At 37.4% G+C, this 17,044-nt stretch overlaps 2 protein-coding genes across 2 annotated transcripts in view; one reads left to right on the forward strand and one right to left on the reverse strand.

Annotated features, from left to right (window-relative positions):
* Window positions 1-17,044, reverse strand: part of LOC145776686 (uncharacterized) — a 52,740-nt gene that overhangs the window by 7,148 nt on the left and 28,548 nt on the right. Inside the window, exons 21-22 of the mRNA XM_082587917.1 lie at window positions 16,443-16,508; window positions 8,105-8,161 (exon numbers count right to left, since the gene is read on the reverse strand). Coding sequence (XP_082444043.1) covers window positions 8,105-8,161; window positions 16,443-16,508 — 123 coding nt within the window. The remainder of the gene's footprint in view (window positions 1-8,104; window positions 8,162-16,442; window positions 16,509-17,044) is intronic.
* Window positions 5,071-7,283, forward strand: LOC145777758 (uncharacterized). The gene is made up of 2 exons (XM_082589203.1): window positions 5,071-5,144; window positions 6,310-7,283. Exon 2 carries the CDS (start codon window positions 6,392-6,394, stop codon window positions 6,902-6,904), a length of 513 nt encoding a protein of 170 aa, XP_082445329.1. The 5' UTR covers window positions 5,071-5,144; window positions 6,310-6,391; the 3' UTR covers window positions 6,905-7,283.

Consider the following 17,044-nt stretch of genomic DNA (forward strand, 5'->3'; position numbering starts at 1 on the left):
AGAACTTAAAAAGTTAAACCAAACTTTAAGAAACTTTTTCAGCTTGGCACAAGTTTTCAATCTTTTCTAATTCATTGCGGAACTTACCACAGAAACAAAATAAGTTGTAAAGCAGAGGTTCTCAACCTTTTGACACTTAGGGACTACTTAAAAAAATTGTGTCTCAGTCACGGACTACTACTCCCCTCCCCTTCCTCTTTCCCTTGTAACGAACAAATGTCACTTATTGCTTGCTAAGTCATAAACAGTAGCTAGTATTAGAAAAAATGCTACATTTAGAGCTAGCCTTGAGCTTGCACAATGCACATTTAGCACAGCATATCCAAACGAGGTGTAATATACATTAGGGTGCGGTGAAAAATTAAAATTTTAGAATTTCAACAAAAAGTATGTCTTAAATGGTGGCCCTACATCTAAAAACATGTCTGATGGTGTTTTGGAGTTGTTGCACCCCTAACTGTCCGTGCAACCTTGGAAAGTTGTATGCAGGGGGCCCCAAAATCATAAAAAATAGCATAGCTCATGATCCATGCGTCGTAGAAAGTTAACTTTTGGCTCTATGGAATCAGAAACATCATGTTTCTATTTGTTCGAAGAGAACTTTTTACTCTAAGAGCAATAGAATTTAAGTTACGCGTAAAAATCGAATTTCAGTGCCCAATTATCTCACTTGTCATAAATTTTCACAAATTATTGCATTTAGTTTCAATGTTTCATCACTTTTTATGTCTCAAATAACTTGAAATTTTGACAATTGCACTTTGTTACATCACAATCACACAACTTTCATTAATATTATGCTACTTTTCAGCATCTGCGCATGAGCTTGCTTTAGGTGGTTCATCACCGTCAGTATGTTCGTCATCATCTGAATATGCCATTCCTTTAGCCTATCTAGTTATGTCCAAAAAAATCAAAATCGAAAACATTGGCCTAAACTAGCACAGATGTGTGAACGTTACTTAGTTTCTGACAGGGCAGGAGCAGCTATTGCCAACAGTGCACTTGAGGATGCTGGATATATAACCGAAAATGACCGGTCAATGGTTATTGACCCATCAAAATTAAGAAGAGAACGAGAAAAGTTCAGAACAGAAATCAGAGTAAACGAAGAGAACTTTTTTCAGCTGGTGGATGCGATTTATTTTGATGGCAGAAAGGATTTAACTTTAACCTTGGTAAAAGAACAAACCGGAAAAACTTCAATGTCTACAAAATTGGAAGAACACTACGTTGTTGTGGGTGAGCCAGAGGAAGTTTATTTGACACACTTTACAACAAGCAATAGTAAAGGAGAAACACTTGCTGAAAATTTGCATAATGTCTTGTCAGGAACTGATCTGGAAAATAAACTGAAAATTATTGGTTGTGATGGAACTGCTGTGAACACTGGCAATATCAATGGCTGTATTGTAAACCTGGAGAGACACCTTCAATGCCCATTGCAATGGGTAATTTGTTTACTTTATTGCAATGAACTGCCATTACGACATGTTTTTTCCTTACTAGATGGTTGCACAAAAAGTCCGGACAGCTTTTCAGGTGCAATTGGAAAAGAAATTGGCGGTTCAGTTTCCGAATGGCCTATTGCAGAGTTTCAGCCACTTCCATATTCCACTTTCCCGACTTTACCAAATGACGTTACTGCTGATCTAAGTTCAGACCAATTCTAGGCTTATAGAATTTGTTGGTGCATCGTTTTAGGAGAAGTGGATGAGAATTTGAGATTTATGGAAGTAGGACCTATTGTGCACTATCGGTGGTTAACGAATTCTTCGAAGATATGTTTCAACTTCAACACCATCCAAGAATCTTAAAGTTTTGGCTGAATTTTGTTTGAAAGTATATTTTTCTTCTTGGTTTGACATCAAACTCAGCAACAAGATTTCTGATGGCAGTAAGTATTTCTTCAGAATGTTGCAGCGTGTTATCAAATTTTCAAACCAGCAAGTAAAAGATGAGGCCTTGAAAACTCTTCAAAGAAATGCTTATTTTGGCCACCACGAAAACATCTTGCTTGCAATGTTGTGTGACGAGGATGATGATATTCGAAGATTGGGTGTAAATAAAATACGAGCATTACGAAATAGCTCTACTTCTGGAAAGGGTTCTGGATGGCATCGAGAAGAAGAAGATGTGATTGTTGAAGATGTTGATAATTCCAACCAAGCAAATCGAAAATTTGTTTCACCAAAATTTAATGTCAAGGCAAAGTCATATCATGAACTTACTGATTTGGCACTCGAAAGCATCACAGAGCCACCTGCTGTCAAGAACTCAAGTAAAGCTGATTTAAACGTGCTGTATGACAAACATTTGAGTTTAAAGCATCCCTATCACAATCAAAGAGTAGAGAGACATGTCAAGCTTGTTACTGAAGCTGCTGGAGCAGTAGCTGATTTTGAAAAACGAGATCTGGCATGATATGCCAGTGCATCAAATCAAGAAAATTTTTGAAAAAGTTTCATACTAAGCATCAACTTACTGTCGACAAACTCTCTTAGAAAAAAATTGACAACACATTGTATTGTGTGTACTGATGCACTGCTTATGATTGTGTAATGTATTGCTCATGATTAATGTACCACACGTTGATTAGTCAAGTGACAACATTTAAAGAGCTTAGCTTAAGTACCGGTAATTAGCCCAAACTACAAAGTTTCTTGTCCCAAAATATTTGAGCGCATCATACACAATTTTGCATCATTGTTTTGTACAGTATACTATAAGCCAGTGCTCCATTATCGAAATTTGAAGTGTAAGCTCAACAGTCAAGCACTGACACATGACAGAAATGAAAATTTTTCTTGTTTAAATATTGTCATTTATTTGTCCTAACTTGTCTATTTTGTGGTATTTTTGCCCACAATATGTCTCAAATTTAGATACTTGAGCATAACTTAAATTCTATTGCTCTTAGAGCTAAAAGTTCTGTTAGAACAAATAGAAACATGGTGTTTCTGATTCCACAGAGCCAAAAATTGACTTTCTACGACGCATGGATCATGAGTTATGTTATTTTTTATGATATTGGGCCCCCTGCATACAACTTTCCAAGGTTGCACGGACAGTTAGGGGTGCAACAATTCCAAAACACCATCAGACATGTTTTTAGGTATAGGGCCACCATTTAAGACATACTTTTTGTTGAAATTCTAAAATTTTGATTTTTCACCGCACCCTAATATACATACGTAAAGACTCAATCGGAGTTCATCTTCGACTTCAAGTCGTAAACGATACTTTGTTTTTATTGTAACCAGTGCAGAAAATCCACATTCACAAAGACAAGATGTCGCAAAAGGTAAAATTATTTTCATAGCTTTGAGACAGTTGTGGATGCTCATGTGAAGCTTGTAGCTTATCCATAATTTCATCATGCTCACTCTCGGATGCAACATATTCAAAGTAGTGTCACAGGTCAGTTCAATGAATTGGTTCAATTCCAATGTTGGTACGGCAACTTTAATAAATCAATGTGTGCAAGAAAGGGACTGGAAACTCACGAAAAACTCTGAACGTTCAAATCACCAAAGTAGAAGTTAAATTGATCCTGCAGTGACTGACTATGGTCAGAAATAAAATTCATCAACAGTTGTTTATTGGATGGATGGTCATTTTATTTTTGTTTGGATGCGAAACGCCGAAACATACATAAAACAAAAACTGACAGTGTGCATCCAATGAGAGAGTGCGAAAGACCGTAGCCCTGAAGGCGTAGGAGGTCGTCGAGTCTGCACTCTCTCATTCAAATAGTTACACAAAAGAAAGTATTGCGTTGTTAATATTGTTGCAGATTGACACAAAAAAGAAGGAAGGAAGAACAGGAAAAACAAAACAAATACAGATACTACAAACAATAATAACAATTAACATAGTCAGGTAGTGGATGTCGTTTTTATAGCTCTTGATTATTGAAGAAGTGAATTTTGCACATTTTACTGAAATATTTGAAGCCTTTGTTCATGTTTTTTTTTCATATTTTGAGGTAAACTGTCCCATACCTTGATTCCCATGCATTTTAAACTTTTTTGAAATAATTGGGTATTTGCCAGTTTAGTATAAAGTGAATTGGAACTTGAACGTCGGTTGTTATACGAATGAATAGATAATACATGTGTAAAGAAAGTTTTGAAGTTTTCCGGTAGTTTATTATTATAAAATTTGTACATAAATTTGCTTATTTCTAGTTTATAAATAGAATTAACAGTTAGTATTTTATTTTCTTGATAGAGTGGCAGTAATTTAGTTTTCATTTCAAATGCTCCTGTAACAATTTTAATTATCTTATTTTGTCTAACCTGAATTCTACTCAAGTATTTTGTGGGTGCGCATCCCCAGTTGATAATTCCATATTGTAGGTGCGAGTGTACAATGCTATAATAAATATTGATTAGAACTTTTCTAGTAGTGAATTTTCTAAGTTTGCTCAGTACGCCTGAAGAAGAGGATAGTTTTTTCGAGAGGCCATCAATGTGTTTATTCCAGTTGAGTTTGTTATCTATTGTGATTCCTAAGTAGCGCGTGTGGTCGACTTCTTTAATTATTGTATCATTTAATTTTATTTGCATATCGGAGAGTGTAGTCTTTTTATTGTTAAAGAGTATGTAGTTAGTTTTACTCAAGTTGAGTGTCAACTGATTGTTATCAAGCCAAGTGTAGAGTTTACATAATTCTTTATTCATTATCGGCTGGAGGTTGCTGGTAGTTTTTTGAGCCAAATAGAGAACTGTGTCATCAGCATAGAGTAGAGTTTTCAAATTAGTTGCATCGGGAAGATCGTTTATGTAAACTGAAAACAAAAAGGGGCCAAGTACACTGCCCTGAGGAACTCCAATAGTAATATTTGAGCGAGAAGAGTTGATTTCCCCGCCATGTATATTAGGGTGTTTCATTTTTTCACCATTTTTGAAATTCAAAATGCCTGGGGTCCCATCTGGTGGTATTTGGGGAAAAAAGTTTACACCCCAAATTTTTTTCAATTATGACGTCATATTGAGGTGGTCCACGAGGTTTGAAATTTTTGGGCCTCAAAATCTCGAAATTTGGGCGTATCTCCGGAACCACACATCATAGATCGACAAAATTAGTATCAAAATGCGCAGAAGGGTCGGTTTCCTATACCTGATGTAGAGAATATTAAGGTCTATCTGCTTGAGAAAAAAAGTTATTTCAAAAAATTTGATTTTCGGTCTATTTTCTCCTGATGAACAGAGATCAGGTGATCAAGATAATAAGTTTTTCTGTATTTTTCCACTCTTGGAAGCTGCTATTGCGTAATAATAGTCCTTGTTCGTTTTGCAAGAGACGAAAGGGTAATAATTGAAGGTAATGCTATTATAATGATGATGATGGCTATTCCTCGTCGAGGATATTATAATGTAACCGTTGAGGAAGAGGTATGTATGCTCACCTGCTTTAGATTTTGATTAAGTGTCATTATGGCATTAAGGCCAAGTATTAGTAAGTCGATGCAAAACTTCAAGGAATCGGAGAAAAATGTGCTTCCCCTTAATTCAGATATAATCATCACTATTTTTACTTGAGGAAGAGAGTACGGTAGCCGAAACTAATCCCAAGTTTTTGAAGAAAATACGGTACTCTATTTCAAAGATTTGAAAGATGAACTGCTGAAAGATGTAGTTGGCATATGGAACAAAACTGGTCTTCCAGTGCTTAGCAAACAGAGAATTGAAGCCAAGTTAAAAGACGTGATAGAGAAGTACAATGCAGCAAGAAAAAAAGAAATGAAACGCAGAGGTAATGAGGTTAATCAAGAATGGTTACAGAACTTGTTCGATATATGTGCATGTAAGTGAAGTGTTCGATCTCCGAAAATCTGGTTGTTTTTCAAAAGAAACTCTCTTGCACCTGTGAACTCGAAAACCGAGTCCAGGAGAAAGAAATCGCTTTCTTGAAAGATCAGCAAAAAGATTGAAAAATGCTTATCAGTGGCGTAGATGTCAACCATGTAGAAAAGGCTTTAGAACGGGAAAATCATAAAAGGAGGTGGGAAACGAGCAGTGAAGTTGAACAACCGAGCACTTCTGGCATACAATCTGCCAAAGCATCGGCATTACTATGTTCGAAACAAAGAAAAAGAAATGAAGCAGTTAGATGTCTACACAGTAGCGAAAGCGACTCTGATGGGGATATGAATTAGGAAGATGATAGGGAATACGAGCCTCTGAAACCAGCTATTGGGGGAAAAGTGTACAAGAAAGTACATTCTTTTTCAATAAATGATAGAAGTTGTTTACTTGCTGATCGTAGGATGACTTCGGTACGCCAACAGTCAGATCTTATGAGGTCGGTTCTTGGAAAAGATCAAATAGCTGCAGCACCTTCGACAGTATACCGCCAACGACAAAAAACAAGAGAAAAATCTCTGATGGAAAGTGAGAACCTTCTCAACTCAGCTTCTGCCATGCAGTTATGTTATGATGGGCGCGTTGTCGATAAAATAGATCGATACGTTTTCTTGGGTCAACTTGTTGATGATAATGGCATGAAGCACGAAAGTGTGCTTGCTGTTAAATATTTTCCCAAAATTGTGTCGGTCACTGCAGCACTGATTTTTGACACCATCATCCAGGAGGCTTGCAGAGTTCACCTATCCCAAGTATATTCAGTCATGGCTGATACGACTGCTCTCAATACAGGAAAAAAGTCCGGAGTCAATACTCGACTGGTCAATTATTATAATGATGAAGTTGGTCATGATATTCATACCCTTAAATGTATGTCCCACATAAACGAAATATATCTTTCCCACGTCATTTCTTTTGTGGACGGCGCCAAGAAGGGACCCGGAGCAATGCAAGATGGGGCTTTGCTTAACCAGATAGCAAGACTAGACAAGCCCAGTACTGAAACCTTAACACCAACTATTACTACGCAATAACAGCTTCCAAGAGTGGAAAAATACAGAAAAACTTATTATCTTGATCACCTGATCTCTGTTCATCAGGAGAAAATAGACCGAAAATCAGATTTTTTGAAATAACTTTTTTTCTCAAGCAGATAGACCTTAATATTCTCTACATCAGGTATAGGAAACCGACCCTTCTGCGCATTTTGATACTAATTTTGTCGATCTATGATGTGTGGTTCCGGAGATACGCCCAAATTTCGAGATTTTGAGGCCCAAAAATTTCAAACCTCGTGGACCACCTCAATATGACGTCATAATTGAAAAAAAATTGGGGTGTAAACTTTTTTCCCCAAATACCACCAGATGGGACCCCAGGCATTTTGAATTTCAAAAGTGGTGAAAAAATGAAACACCCTAATGTATATATTGTTGCCTATTGGTTAGATAGGAATGAATAAGGTTTTTAACGTTTCCCCTTACGCCATAATGATTCAACTTGTCGATTAAGATTTCGTGATTAACTGTATCAAATGCTTTTTTGAGATCTATAAATACTGAGCACACAATGTGATTGTTGTTTAGTTCATTTATGATATCTTCATGGAAGTGAGTAATTGCTAAATTGGTTGAGTAGTTTTTGCGAAATCCAAATTGCAAAGGGGAGAAGAGTTTATATTTGTCCCAGAAATTAGCCAAGCGTTTGTGAATGATTGTCTCAAATATTTTGTTGAAAGGCGATAAAATATAATTTTAAAAGTTTATCGATAAAAGTTTATCCAGTTGTTTAAAAATGTCAGCCAAGTAAGCCAGAACAGCAACCCAAAAGCTATCGTTGAAATGAGCAACAAGCTTGGATTTTTTCTCTAAGAAACTCTCTGACAGCGTCACGTAACTCAAACAGTCTGTTAAACACTTCTCCCCTTGATAACCAGCGAACTTGAGTATGCATCAGTAGCTGTTCCTGATTAAAGATTCATATTTGAACATAATGAACCAAAGAGACGACAATTTAGTGGATGAGCCTTGATAAAATTAACAACTTTGATGACCTGATCAAAAATAGATTTCAAGGGTTAAAAAACAACGATTTCAGACTTTGCACGCGGACCACCAGGCAAATGTCCGCGGACCATAGGTTGAGAACCGCTGTTGTAAAGCAAAGCTGATCCCAATATACAGGTAGAGCACTAATTAAACGAAATTTTATTGACAATTAAAGACATGACTTACCCTCTGGGAGCGACATTGGAGTTTCCATGGGAGATTCATTTCCACTTGCAGCAATGCCTTTAAAAATATAAGTAAAAAAGTTCAACGTATGGAACGATGAAGATAATGATTTGACCGAGGGCCTGGTCGTGATGAAAACACATGTCCTTAAGCTCGATAACCGACTGAGATGGGAGAATAGAAGAATAATGGCAAGTTTTGATCTAAACTGACATTTCTAACAAGTAGGCTAAATACGAGATTATGCAGTTGATTGTCATTGAAAATCGTCAAAAATTCCTTGAAGAGAGCAAGAGAAGGTGTTATGGCGGTAAATTACATAATTCTTTTGTTTTGTTATGAAAACAACCAGGTTTCGCCAATCACAATCCAGAGCCGGACAGAGAAGTGCATTAAACATTAAGTTCATGTTAGCTTAAAGTGCCTCTGACAGGTTGGACCCAAGTATAGTAACTTTGCTAAGCATTTTCTAGCGCAGAATTATGCTTAGCGAACTTTTTAATCTTAACCTCGAAGACCGACTGGTTAGGGCGAAATTTATACAAAATGACAGTTCCGCAGCGCCACCACAGGCGAAACTACATTTTTCACTGCTCTGGGACGACTTTGGTGGTGTTACGTCATCCTGGGTGGGCGTCGTTAGCGACGAATAAAACAAATGCTTTCTAGATGTAATTGGTGGATCACAGTTTGGTCGGAGTTGGTACAAGCGGTTGCTTTTTTCGAAGATTTATTGTTTTTTGCAGTTTAATAAAACTGTACTGGATACGTTCCTACAAAACCTAAAATATACTTGAAGTGAAAATGAAGAAATCGTATGAGTCATCATTCGTATTTAATTTATCATCATTCATCACGATTCATAAATAAATAAAAGTTCTCTCTCTCTCTCTCTCATAATGTGCCTTCAGTTGGCCATTGAAATCCGGTGTAACGGCCATCTGGACTTTAAAATTGTTTCGGATTCGCCAAACAATGCATGACGGCAGCACAATCCGATTGTTGCTTCCGAGAGCACCACCTTGTAGTATCCACTCCAATACATGCCTGTAAGCGACTAATTACCGATACTGTCTGCAGACTGCAAGGAAATAAAATCACTTTGTTTAGTGTGCATTCTTTAGCATTTAGAGTATTTTTAGCCTAATGTAGCATCCTTACTCTTTCGATAGGTCTCCGTTTTCTCCTTTCGGTTTATTGCTTTTTCTCCAGTTCTTCCTGCTCCTCATAAAAAAAGTCCTCAGAACTGCAGGATGTAAGTGTGCCTCAAAATTGGTCAAATTGGTGACACAACTAGATGCGTCTTTCTTCAAAAGTGCTTTCGTCTGTGGCACTTCATGGCAACATACACATTCATTGGGCTGGGACATAGACTCGCACTTGTGGCAAACGCACCACCTACAGTTCCCAGCACGCCACTCATTGCTGAGAAGATCCAAATCGGGTTGGTGGTGTTAACAAAATCATCTCCATTGAAATGAAGAGAACATATACGACTAGTTTTGTATGGTCCATCCCACTTTCGAACACTTGAAGAAAACTTTTACTATTTTCTTCTCAGCACCTTGTTTTGTTTGAAAGCATGAAAAGATAGCACGCGTCTTTGTCACTGACTCTGTCACATAAACAGCAATTTCCAGGCATTACCTCAACCATAAATTAAGGGTACTGTCTGTGAGATACTGCTGTTACACTGCAAATGGCTATAGCCAGATTAAGACAAATAAAAAATTATCCAAATTGTAGCCCTACAAGAGTTTAGAAAAACTGCAATTTCAATTGAATTGAGATGCTGTTTGATAAAAATAAACTCAATCTATTTGATCTAAACCTGATAGTAATAATAAGTTGACTTTTTCATTTCGGTAATTCTCATTTTGCACATGCTTTAGACCAATAGAGCCCGACACATTGACGTTTTGGAGCAGTCGTACCATACCTTACCAACTCACCACAGAGAAAGAATGTATCCTTCCCACCCATGGTGACGTCACAGCGAGGTTGCCGTTTTTATTTTCGCAATTGAATGAGTGCCAGATTTGCCGAAAGTAAACGAAAGTTTGCAAGCGTGTAACTTAGTAGCCTGTTGATATTTTTTACGACTTGCTGGTTAGGGAAGTTTGTTAGTGTCATCTCTTTGGTATCTTAGGTAAATTTAGCGAATTTATTTTCCTGTCAGAGGCACTTTAAGCTGGTTCAGATTGATTTCTGTTGCTGAAATCATGGGCTGAGCGCAAGGCTCCTGCATCTTTACAAGCAAAGTACGAAAAATTTCAACATGGTTTACTAAATACGGAATGAGGTCGTTCACATTAGCCACAAACTTTTTTTCTTATATTCTTCTGGTGACTGCAGATGAAGCTAAAAGAAGTCCACGACATAAGCGCAGACACGTAGTAGGCACAAGCCAGGTAAACGGCCACAGCCACACACTGTAGTGCGGGGTGATTGAAGTGCTATTTCGAGTAAAGTGTATTTGACTGAGTGCTTGGTGCTTGCCACAGCCCTATCTATTTTATTAACCCATGCGCCGCTGGACCTTACATTCTTATGTGAATCTTTCTAAAGATTTTGTCATAGACTTCCCATTTTACAGGTTGGTCGGCTAAAGAATGAATCGGAATGTCCGGTTTCGGCGAATCCAATTCAGAGAACTCCCATTTCGAAGACAGCTTTTTTCGAAAATTTGTAGGGATTATTTAGGTAGGCGGTTTCTGTGTTTACCTTTCCATACCCACGCAAAAGGTTAGGGAATTAATTTAACCTATAACACTGGTCAACGAGAAATTTTTACAAGACAAACTAACAATCATTTCTAAGTAATTCAGATGCCCAAGTAAGTAATTCAATACTAATACACAGTCAGTGCTATGCTTGGTCAAAATTAGTATTGATTTTGGAAGCTTAAACTGTATGAGGTAGCTTTCAAGTTGCTGTATTCTGTTATTAGCAAATAGCACATCTGGCAAGAGCGACTGCAACAAGTATGAGTGGTAGACCAAGTAGTTCAAGACGAGGTTGATTGAACATTGAAACAAATTTTTGCTTCACATGTGGAGAGTAGATACACATTTATCTTCTGATTCTGTAAAGCTGTCCACCAGCCACAAGCTTGCCTGGGCTAATAAAGTTAATTTATTACGTTTTAAGGAAGCAATTGCCAGATTCGCCACTAATATGTCAACTGTGGTATGCGTAACAAGTATGGATGGGCAATTTGGAATTGGATCTTTGCATGCATGTCTTAAACCATTTCGGCTTTGCCACCTTTTCCTTTTATTAGTTATGTCATTGTATTTTATTTCCACAATATCGTTTCTTCTGCATTTCGACCAAGAAAAATAAATATACAGTGTATAACTGCAAAAAACTATACGCTTTAATGGGGAAGGTATAATCTGTTGTCGCAAACAAAACATTGACTTTATTTTGCGTTTGCTTCATTTTCTATGGCGGAAATATATCGAATCGGATTCGCTGTAGGCCTAACTAAGCTACTCATAGCAGGCCTCTAAGCTCGTTTATTTTTTTGGAGAACAAGCATGGTCTACCAGAGCTGACTCCCGGTGGATAACTTCTCGCGCCCGGCAGCCAAAACAAAAAATCTGTTAAAAATTGTATTTATAAAATCCGTTAATTGATATCGTGTTTTTGCGTTCACTCAGAGAAGAACAACACAAACAAGAACCTGAAACATATTTGCAGGTGTATTAAAATGCACTGCTTCCCACGTAGGTGTAGAGCTAGTCTTCGAGTTTTCTTAGGTCGCGGCGACGCTCATACCTTGCCTTGTTGGTGAAAAAATAATACGAATGCGAGCGAAAAGCAGTTCGAAGACCAACGGAATGGAGAAATGTTGGCTTGTGGAAGACGGCCTAACATGGCCTGCCTACCGCAAAGAAGTTCCGAAGGCCATTTAATGTTTGATAACTGTTTATTTTTTTCTTGCTGAGACTTTTACTTACTTACTGCTTTTTTGGCTAAGAGTTTATTTAATTAATCTCTATTGTTAACCATTAAACGCTGTTTGATAACTATTTTTAGTTGAGACTTTTTCTCTGATGCTTTACTTGGTTAACCTCAATTATAAGCAAACTCCTTCGAATGAACAGATGGCGCAGTGGAATTTTAGAATTTTTCAAAAAAGACTTTCTCCGAACTGGGATTTCTCTGAATAGTAGCAAACCGGAATGAATTGTAGTTGAAGAAAACAGTGACTATTTACATACAATCATGACCCATCTAGCTATCACAACTCTGCATGTATTTTTTAATTGTTTAATACAAACTTTTGTGTGGAAAGCATTGACCTACCAACCTGAAAGACAGATAACACTGGTCTACACAAAATTTCAGGTTTGGGTTTTGACAACTCATTTTAGCTAATTTTGGGGCACTGAATCCGAAAATCAACTCAGATTTTCTCTATCACATCACGTTTTTGAGATATGAAATATGCCTAATTTTTGAAAAAAATCAATTTTTGCCCCCCCTCTGTTGTCAAAACAAGGAATTCTGATGCAATAAACACTGTTTTACCTGCAATAATGTAGCTTTAATTAGCAAACAAGTATTCTATATTATATTCACACAAATTTGCGTTGTCTTTATTAAAATTTCATGCCTTGGAATAAAAAATAGGCATGCAAAAGAGCAACCATAATAACACCAAACGCTACATTATGCTGACGAACATGTCGATAGGACAGTGACAACTTGACAAGGTATTATCTGAATTATAGCCTACAGTTCACACAATATGCACATAGATATTCCAATGGAGTGCAGAAATTCTGAAGACACACACAGAAATAGCAAAGTGCCAAAATAAAGATTGACTCAAAAGGACTTGGGCAGGACGAGTTCAGAAACAGTCAAAAAAAGAGCTTTCATAAAATATGAACTCTTCACTTATAAGCTTAAAAATGCTCTTTTGAGGGACTTTCTTTTATGAGCAGCATCTGGAATTTCTCTTTTAAAACTCCAGCAATAGTCGGCCATCATATGACAATCCCACCGACCTTGATAACGTTCCTCCATAATTTTAATATCCTGGTGGAAACGTTCACCCTGTTCTTCACTAACTTTCCCAAGGTTTTCTGGAAACTCATCCGCATGGCTCTTCAAATAGTGAACTTTGATGCTCATCCTGCATCCCAAATCTTCAAAACTAAGCAGTAGCTCCCTTAAGAGATCTTTATAATTTTCCGCTTTTCTGTTTCCCAAAAAATTTCTCACAACAGCACCGAAAGCATTCCAAGCTCTAGCCTCGAATGGCAACATTGATTTTACAAAATTTTCATCCTTTAACAATTGCCTGATTTGTGGTCCATTGAAAATCCCAGCTCTTTTTTTCTCTTCACTGATACCAGGAAAAGCATAACATATATACTTAAAACACTCTCCTTCATGATCCAAAGCTTTTACATATTGTTTCATGAGACCAAGTTTGATGTGAAGAGGAGGCAAGAGGATCTTTTTGATATCAACTAACTGATCACGTATGATATTTTTGTCTCCAGGTGTCAAGGTGAGCCTTGGAGGCCACTCTTCTTTATTCCAGTGCTGATCTTTGGCCCTGCTGTCCCAGTAGCATAGGAAACATGGGTATTTGGTGTAGCCACTTTGTTGCCCCAGCAAAAAGTTCACCATTTTTAAATCTACACAGATGAGCCAACCGTGCTCATGGTACTTTAACTTTTCAAGAACGGTTTTGATGTTCTGATACTCTTCTTTCATTGTCACCGAATGTCCTATCGGAATAGAACCGTACACGTTACCATTGTGAAGTAGAACACACTTCAAACTTCGTTTGGAGCTATCAATAAAAAGTCTCCATTCGTCGGCATCATACTGTGGTAATCCCATTTCTAGAAGAAGCCCTTCTATATTGTTGCAATAAACGAAATCATTGTGGGAAGCAAAATACGGAAGCAGTTCTTCTTCTCGTTTGCGATAAAATGTCACGCTTGTACCAGCTTTGAGAAGTTTCCTTTCCTGTAGCCTTGATGCCAATAACTCCGCAGATTGCTTAGGCAAATACAAATCTCTCACTAAATCATTTAATTCCATCTGATTAAACTGGGAAGGCTTGTCTGACAGATCCTCGGGTGCTGGTTGAAAAATTTCAGTTTCTCCTTCACTAAACGATGCTTCTGAAGACGAAATAGCCTCTTCGTGTAGTTCTGGAAGTGATGTAAATACTGGCAGTGGCTTTTCATCACTGTGAGGAACTGGCCGCAATGCCGAATCCAGATTTGGATATTTCAAACGATGTTTACTCTTTTTGTTATACCCTTTCACACTAACAAGACAAAAATAACAATCGTCAACATGATTTCGTTGCTCTCGCCAAATCATGGGTATTTCAAATTTCATTTGTGAACCTTTTCCTTGCGACCAACTTCTCAGACATTCAACACAGGTCTTGCACACTTTATGAGGAGCCCAGCTTTTGTCCTGGTCTCCCAACTTGACTTTAAAGTAAGCAAGATATGCCCTTTTTACAAACGTGGTAATATTGCATTGTTGAGACTTCAACATGAAGCATCCACAAATGTAACAAAATATATCCGGATCATTACAACATTTTCTTTTTTTGCTGGAAGCAGACATAGCTTGAGATCAAATAAAACCTTTCTTTGTTAGTAGTTTTCTAAGAGCAAGTCTTTCCACAGAAACACCACTATACCAAAAACTCTAACCGACTTGAACTCAAACTTATAAAGTATGAAAATACCTTTTCCTTCTACAAACCACTTTTCAGCTTGAACTCTGATGTTGGTCTGTACAATGTACATGTGCTTTATGAGACTTCTAAATAAATTTTCCTTACTAAGCAAGAATTTATTACTAAGTCAAATCTACTCCCACCAGCTGTCTTCCTACGATATTCCATCTGCACAGAGATAGCAGCTGACCCACAGATAACGCCTGAGAAGCCGAGACAGGGAGTTCAAGCCAGCATGGAAAAACTCAACGCTACCAATTTCCATTATGTCCTATTACGATTATCATAACAGAAATTTTTTTTATTTTAGAGCAAATCTGAACCAATTTATGAATTTAGTGTAAAAATATCTGTATGTTTGAAAGTTTATAGCTGTCAGAAAATAATTATATTTGACATTTTACTGCACTAAAAAGGGTAAAATTGGTCAATTTCGTAAAATAATGGCAACGATAGAAAGAAAACTTGATGTGATAGAGAAAATCTGAGTTCATTTTCGGATTCAGCGCCCCAAAATTAGCCAAAATCAGTTGTCAAAACCCAAACCTGAAAAAAAAAGTTGAAATTTGTAGACCAGTGTAATCTATTACAATAGCTTTAAACACGAGTCTTAATATTTATATATATGAAACAGTATGATAATAATATGCAAAACAATTACCCAATGGAATACAAATTACTCGGAATAGCGTCTAAATCGCCCGCGCCACAGTGTGGATCTAAATCTAATCTGGATCTAAACCGCCACGCCTTCCTGACATGCACCAACATGTCGTGCTGTATTTCCGACGTCTTGTCAGTCCATTTCTAAGCTAAGATAGTTTGCAATTACCTGCAAACTATCAGTTCGAAACTTGTACTGTACAGTGGTGGCATCGATCTCTTACATTTAGAAAATCTCATTTTTAAACTACAGGTAGAATTCGGCTAGTGATATTTCGCTATACAGTACAGCTTTTCGAAAATCTCTTCAGATGTCACTATAGGCGAGTTCTACTGTAGAAGGTTTTCGTACTGCAACTGATAATTTTTTTGAAGATAGAGATCAATTATAACAAAAAAAAATAACACATTATCCAACAGTCCATGACTAACCTCGGTGAAGATCTCACAGCGGTGTGCCGGTGTGACTAAACACTTAAAAACATGGATAGCTCATGGCTACCAGGAGATGCGACCTGATTCGTCACATTTTTTTAGATTTTGACTACCGCTTCTGTCTGAATAAAATTTTCAAGATTTTTTTCACTTTTTGTTGCCTCAGGGAAGCAGTACAAAATGCAAAAAATGTTCCATCAGAATGTTAGCAAGCGATTAACAGCCTAACTAACATTTTCGAAATCAAATTGTGTTTTTTTTTCAAAGCCAGGTGAAGCAAAAACCTAATTTGTCACCTGGGGAAAATAGTTAAAAAGACGTTGAAACATTATTTTTAGAAAATTTCATTCAGACAGTTATAAAAAGTTGACAAAATCTGGAAAAGTCTGCAGAATGTAACAAATCAGGCCATATCTATGGATTAGGTAGCCATGGTTAGCTACATTTGAAGAAAACAATCTCACACGAACTAACTTATGCAGGCAACCAAACCAAACTAATTTTACTCACTTCCTTGGGCTGAAGCAGTCGCAGCTCTGGCAGATATTCTTCCCGATAGAGTGGAAGATTCAGTGTCTGGAAAGGCAAATACTTTGAATGATCGATTGTGGTATGCAAGAAACAAAGGCAATAAGGAGAAGAAACTTGGTGAGTGGACGCAATAACAATCCATATCGACGTTTTAAAGATAGGAGGACTTGTAGGCTTACCCGCTCTCCACAAGCTAAAATAGGATACTACATAGGTTGCCAAAAGAAAAAGTCTTCAAAACGTTGATAGGGATAAAGCCGAACTACATCGGCAATTGTGGGACTGATAAGAATGGAACAACTGTTGGTCTATCAGTACAAAGTGGAATGAGTGGTCACTGGACACCATAACCTATTGGTAAAAAATAACCATAGTAGTAAAAACAATGCAATTTCAACATTGTCCCTGAAAACGAAAATTTAAGGGGTTGCACATTCACTTACGGCTCGATACATGTAGTAGAGTAGTCCAGTTTTAATCCGGTGATGTCCTCGTTACCGAGGGTGACCGGATTCACCTCCAAGTGTCTCAATCGCCTTCACACCATGTCTCCACATCAATCTGGCTAAAGCATCCTCTTT

Source organism: Aplidium turbinatum, chromosome 9 (genome assembly GCF_918807975.1).
Source record: "Aplidium turbinatum chromosome 9, kaAplTurb1.1, whole genome shotgun sequence".
NCBI lineage: Eukaryota > Metazoa > Chordata > Ascidiacea > Aplousobranchia > Polyclinidae > Aplidium > Aplidium turbinatum.